At 40.3% G+C, this 6,411-nt stretch overlaps 1 protein-coding gene and 1 long non-coding RNA gene across 2 annotated transcripts in view; one reads left to right on the forward strand and one right to left on the reverse strand.

The window, feature by feature from the left end:
• nipal2 (NIPA like domain containing 2) overlaps window positions 1-2,077 on the reverse strand; it is a 30,864-nt gene extending 28,787 nt beyond the window's left edge. The window contains exon 1 of the mRNA XM_020606729.1: window positions 1,805-2,077. Within this exon, the coding sequence (XP_020462385.1) occupies window positions 1,805-1,891 (87 nt within the window). The 5' untranslated portion in view covers window positions 1,892-2,077. The remainder of the gene's footprint in view (window positions 1-1,804) is intronic.
• Window positions 2,078-2,243: 166 nt separating this feature from the next.
• On the forward strand, window positions 2,244-3,684 carry LOC109963847 (uncharacterized). The gene is made up of 4 exons (XR_002275449.1): window positions 2,244-2,424; window positions 2,579-2,646; window positions 2,755-2,867; window positions 3,369-3,684. It is a non-coding gene; the product is annotated as an uncharacterized LOC109963847 (long non-coding RNA).
• Window positions 3,685-6,411: the final 2,727 nt, after the last annotated feature.

Below are 6,411 nucleotides of genomic sequence, written 5' to 3' on the forward strand. Positions count from 1 at the left end.
CAAACGTCTTCCATTTACGGATTATGGAGGCCACTGTGCTCTTGGGAATCTTAAGTGCAGCAGAAATTTTTTTGTAACCTTTGCCAGATCTGTGCCTTGCCACAATTCTGTCTCTGAGCTCTTCAGGCAGTTCCTTTGACCTCATGATTCTCATTTGCTCTGACATGCACTGTGAGCTGTAGGGTCTTATGTAGACAGGTGTGTGGCTTTCCTAATCACGTCCAATCAGTATAATCAAACACAGTTGGACTCAAATGAAGGTGTAGAACCATCTCAGGGATGATCAGATGAAATGGACAGAGCCTAAGTTAAATATATGAGTGTCACAGCAAAGGGTCTGAATACTTATGACCATGTGATATTTCAGTTTTTCTTTTTTAATAAATCTGCAAAAATGTCAAAAATTCTGTGTTTTTCTGTCAATATGGGGTGCTGTGTGTACATTAATGAGGAAAAAAATGAACTTAAATGATTTTAGCATATGGCTGCAATATAACAAAGAGTGAAAAATTTAAGGGGGTCTGAATACTTTCCGTACCCACTGTACAATAGTATGTACAAGTACTTTTACTTGATTAGATAATCTTGTTTCTTTCACCAGTAGCAGTAGAACTACTTCAGGTTCTCCTTTTGTCACATTTCAAGGTAATGCTACTTGCCAGGGTTTAGAGAGTGACCAAGAACCACAATGTCCCAGGTTTCAGCTGGTGAACCTTTGATGCATGTCACTCTCCTGACTCCTGTCATCTCAAATAAAGGCATGCAATGACTAAAATCCCTAGATAATGTAAGTTGTCTGCTGTTACCTGACATAGCTCATGATAAACTATTGGTAATTTGCAACCACAAACATCCACATTTGCAGTCACACTAATGCAAACATTTTTAGCTCCGAAGGCAGAACAATGTGAGACAGACACATGCAGTATTGTCCCCTGAATGTCAGGATGTTCTCTGGGATAGTGGGCAGCTTTGGACACAGGGGAAGCTGGGACCATTAGCTAGTTGTTCAGGACTCTACAGTAGATCTATTCTCTCGCAGCCCACCCATGTGCCATTACTCACCACTCATGTCTCTCATTCCTCCTCTGTCTCTCTCTGCTCCAGTGGTAATGTCACAGAGAGGAAACATGACAAAGTGAGACACAGACAATGGAAGAAGAGCATGAAGAGAGTATCTCTGAGTAGGAGGGCAAAGGACTGACACAGACACATACAGTAGCAGGGGACTGGCACACGCAGACACCACGCAAGTGAAAGACACAGACTTTACATTATGATACACTCACAGACGTGCACACACTGTACACACTCGACCTAATCACAAAGTTAAAAGTTCAAAAGAAAGATCCAGCCTTTTAACATGATGATTTAGTCACGTTCACTTTAGAAGAGAGTTCTGACAGGTGCCAGCAGCGATGTCTCCGTGATGCCTGGCTTCCTGCACCCAGTGCTCATTACTCAGAGCTTTGGAGGCTGTAAAGATTTCTTGACTTCTAAGATTTTCTTCGAGTCTAACTTAATCTCCTCTTGAGTATTACTGTATAACCTGCAGTGAAGGCAAACGACTGAAACGGGTTCCACATGATTTATATCACACTTACAGAGAACAAGGGGAAAAACGAATATGCTGGCATGTTTTCATTTTAGGATTTTAGGATGCAATACATTCTAAGACTTTTGGAAAACATCCATGGTTTAAACAGATGAATGCATGGTAACTGTTTCAATTCACACCGTGACTGTTCCCTCCGTCCTCTTTTTATTTGACCAAACATCTTATCTGACGCTCAAACAAACTTACCCGGAAAGGATTTTGCAGGATCTCAGCCTGGTGAGCCTGAGCGGAGGTCATTTGAGGAACCGCATGCAGAGAACTTGAATTCGCCATGTTTTCCTTATCATGCAACAAGAATATAATATTCTTCTAGACTACAACTCCCACTCTCTTCAGCATCGTTGTTCGCTGTTTTCACCTCACCCCGTTCCAATCATCCCACGTTCCTGTTGCTTCAGCCAAAGAACTTTTCCCTTCCGAGGGAGAACTTCTTCATTGTTGCGAAGCGGATGAGTTTTGTGATGACTTCATGTGCGTTCGGAAAAATTGACTTCTATTACCGACACGGCATTTTTAAATAGCCATTTATTTTGGAAGAGGATTAAAAACAAATTATTCAATTATCAGTGTCCTGCTATGATGAAAAAATGCTTAGTCAACACATAGACCATTTTGTTTTTATTCAACTGTTCTGATTTACGACATTACGAGAGCACTTTAAAGTAGCAAATGCGGCTTCTGTTGCGGATATAACGTAGACAAACAGGTGATAAATCGAAAAAAAACCCAAAAAACAAAACAAAAAACCGTGCCACAGCTTCAGTGCACCTTGACGTTGATTCTCCACGTTTCTGACTCCACTGAAGGTATGAACACCATTCTTCCAAAAGATATTCCCTCAATTGGTGGTTTGATGATGGTGGTGGAGATGTTGGTCCAAATAACCGTGAAGACCATAGGAAATGGTTCAGATCATTTTCATGCTCATCACACCATTTAATGGCCCCTCCTGCCTTATAGATGGGGACGCTGTTATCCTGGAAGACACCGCTCCCTTCAGGAAAGAAATGTTTCATCGCAGGATAAAGGTGATCACCTAGATCAACTGCGCACTGATTTGTAGTGACTCGTCCCTCTAAGGGGATAAGTCGACCCAAATGTCTGCATTCATTATGTTTCTCCAACCATTTATTTAGATATTTCCTTGATCGCCCATCTAGATGGCTCCAGCTGTGCTCAGGGTGCAGACATCAGCACATATGCGCAGCTGTAATGAACTAAACGTTCATTCTGGAGCAACACCATTCAGGTTATTGTTGTAAACACAAAGTAGAAAAAAAGAATAGAATACAAATCAGCTGGTTGAAATGCTAGAGTCATATAAGGATTGGACACTTCCTGCTTGTGAATTCTGTTTAGAGGTTTGGATGAAATAGCCAGGCAGAAGATTTATAGTGTCTAGGTTTAAATGAAAAGTGAATTTCAAACCTCCTTAGTCTGTGATAGAGTAGCATATTTTAAATGGGTAGGTGTGTGCAGATTGTGCTAACTCTGTAGAGAGTAAAGCCTACTCTTAAGATACTATCAGGGAATTAATTTAAATAAGTATATTTAATGATGGTGTAATAAGAACATTGCTTATTTATTGGTGCCACCTCAATAAAGCATCCCAGAACCTCCAGACTGGATAGCAGTGCTCCAGATGTTGTTAAACAAGCTGCCACTTGCTGGGCACGTTAATATTGGCAGAGACATCTGAGTGATTTCCCAGATGATTTCAAAGAGTCACATGATGCCCCATGTGTTACAGTGTGATGATATTCCCACCTACAGACCACATGTGTTTCATCTGCTAATTTATTCCACTCCACTCCTCATGATTGCTTTTGGAAACCTCATCAGCAGCTGAAAGGAAGATGAAAAACAGATCATCATAACCAGCAATGATAAACAAGGCCAGCCACATCAGAAGGACAGTGTCTGAGCTCCATTCACTGGTTAAAGGGATGATGTGAGATACATTGTTGTCTCGTCCTTTATGGGATCTCACTGATCCAGATGTGACTAGATGAATGACGAGCACTTGTTTGTTGTGATGTGCTCAACATTAAATAAAATTATTTTATGCAGACAGGACTGCTGCTTTCTTTCAAATATTGTCACACAAGTACATTAACATACACATATTGGTATGAGGGTTACACCTATTATTACCACATAAATGCATTTCATATTCCAATGAAAGTATCCCAAGGATCTATGTATTAAATTACTTTCAAACAGTCCTAAAACTTTAGAAATCCTAAACTGACTGTGAATACTGAGTGATACATCAACAGCCTAGGCTATAGATTCAAAGAAGGAAGGCACCGCACCACGAATGAGTAAAATGTGTTAACAATGTTCCTGGTTCTCTGCAGTAATAAAGTTTATTAATAGATACATTGTTTATTCAGTGTAATAAATTATTGCCAAATAGACAATTTAAAATATTTTCATATCAGTTAACAGCTGCCATTTTTCAGTCTAAATAGCCCACAGTCATGGACAGAAGACAGTGACAATGGTCCCCTGGACTACTGTGTAAAAGATGCCTCCTACCTGGCTCAAGACACTCAGACTGGTTGTTTTGCAGCTTCATGAGTTTCTCATGGGCTCATGGTTGTTTCGTGTCTCTTTGTGGTCATTTGATTGACTTTCCTATTCTGATACTAACAAGCCAATTACCAGTCACCTTCTCACTCTGACATGGAAGAGCACTACCAGTTAGATAACTGTGATGAACCACATCAGTTCAGATTAAAAATAAGGTGAAAAGAGAGGCCAGCAGTGTCTCTGTACTGGATGTCCATTCATCCCCAGATGGTAGTTGACAGTCAGTCAAACCAACCACAGTTGAGTTTTAACACTAACTAGTGAATGTGAAAGACACAGTGGCCCAGCTTAGAAAACTGGCTGTCAAACCCAGACGACGCAGAAGTACAGAAATAAATTGCAAGTAACAATGCAGTGCCATTTCCTTGTCTGGACAGATCTCAAGGTCTTACTGTTACTGTCATGGAGCTGCCTCTGTATTTATTTGTTGCTACTATTACACATTACTGCTTGGCATTAGAGTTATTTGGTTCTCAGCATGTGGAGCACGTAGACCTCAGTCAGATGGACACTGGCGTAATACTTTGTTAATGTGTTATCTGTATTATTACTGCACTGAGACTCCCAGCTGCAAGCTGGAAGTCAAAGAATCAGTGGCTCTATTTTCTGTCTGCATTCTTTCTGCTCCTTCTGTGTCTGTGCACTGTCCTGAGTCAGCCTGTGTCCTCTGCCTTAATAATCTAGACCCGTTTGATGTGATTACTGTGGTGTGAAGGGGAGAGGGGAGATGAATGAATGTACATTTTATTTGTCAGAATAGCACGACTAAACAGATTCCCTTTCTTACTTTTTCTATAAATGTCTCAGGAGATTTCTGATTCATCTTTCAGCGCTGGCAAGCATTCAGAGAACGCTTTGACTGGCAGCCTTTGTAACGGATAGAAGGCTGTGGCATTTCCCATAGAGCTTTCACAGAGTACCCCTGAGATGCCCCCGATGACACCCTGATGTTTTCAGTCAAGGATGAGGATATTGAACCTTGACCTGTAACGAAGAAAGAGACCTGAAGCAAGGAAACTTAGGAGAAAAGAGATGAGGGAGGAAAAAGAGTGGCTTTAAAATGTTAAGAGAGGCACATAAATACAGTGAGAAGTGGGGAATAAGGCTAAAGAAGGAGAGAAGAAGATAAAGGCAGGGGAGCAAAAGATAAGGAGCAGCAGATTTAGTCGACAAAAACTCCTACACGCTCTCACTTGAGCCTGCACCTCAGGCTTTGAAGGAGAAGGGAGAGATATCAGCATCATTCTCTTACTGTCTCCCTTCTTCTCTGACTCTTTCTTATTCTGTTCTCTCCATCCTCTTTATTTACCCCTTCCTCTGTCTTTCTCATATCACTCAATTATAAAAAGTCTAAAGAAAATATCATCTTGACTCTGGGGGAAAAAAAGACACTGATTGTCTCCTCTTGTGGGTACACTCATATGAGATTTCAAAAAGAAGGCTTAAAATTGGTAGAATTTTAAAAATCTTCAGTAGAGCTGAAGGCAGATTCTCAGCTCTCACCAAATCCATTGTATGATGTCTTTATCTGTTGTTCCTCTGGAAGTAACTTAATTGGATTACACAGGAAGCAGTGCTTTGTTTTCACCTCTTTATGACCCATATCATGCAATCATTTGAAAACACAACTGGTTGTTTATTTCAAGCTAAGGCTTGAAATTCAAAGCCGTACCTCGATTTAGTACTGATGCATACAGCTTGTGTCGTTTATCCGCTGTTCAGCTGTCAGGGCTGAGACACAACAATAAAGCCATCAATTGTTTTGTCATTAAATTTACATGGGATTCTGCAGAAGTGAACATCAAAAGAAATGAAATGTGAATAAGAGCCAGCCAAGAGGGTGCCAAATATAAATCATGGTGTGATAAAATGCTGGCAGTTTATTGAGGTATTTTTGCTTCTCACAACCAGCCACTGTAAAAGCCTATAATCTATGCTGACTTAAGTTGTTGATTGATTTTGATTTGATTTATTCTTTCAAGCATGTAAAGACAGTTGATATGTCAACACACATAATTTTACACATATCCAACAAATGCTAATCCAATATCAATTTGCTTATACCTAATACATGCTTGAATGGAGTAGGAAGAAGTCAGACTTATCCAGTCCTACCCCATGACATCATCTTACATCATTGGTTTGCAAGCAGTATCTCTACATAAATAATTCTCTTCTACACCACACAAGTAATATAC

The sequence above is a fragment of the Monopterus albus genome, unplaced genomic scaffold (assembly GCF_001952655.1).
Source record: "Monopterus albus unplaced genomic scaffold, M_albus_1.0 scaffold81.1, whole genome shotgun sequence".
Lineage (NCBI taxonomy): Eukaryota > Metazoa > Chordata > Actinopteri > Synbranchiformes > Synbranchidae > Monopterus > Monopterus albus.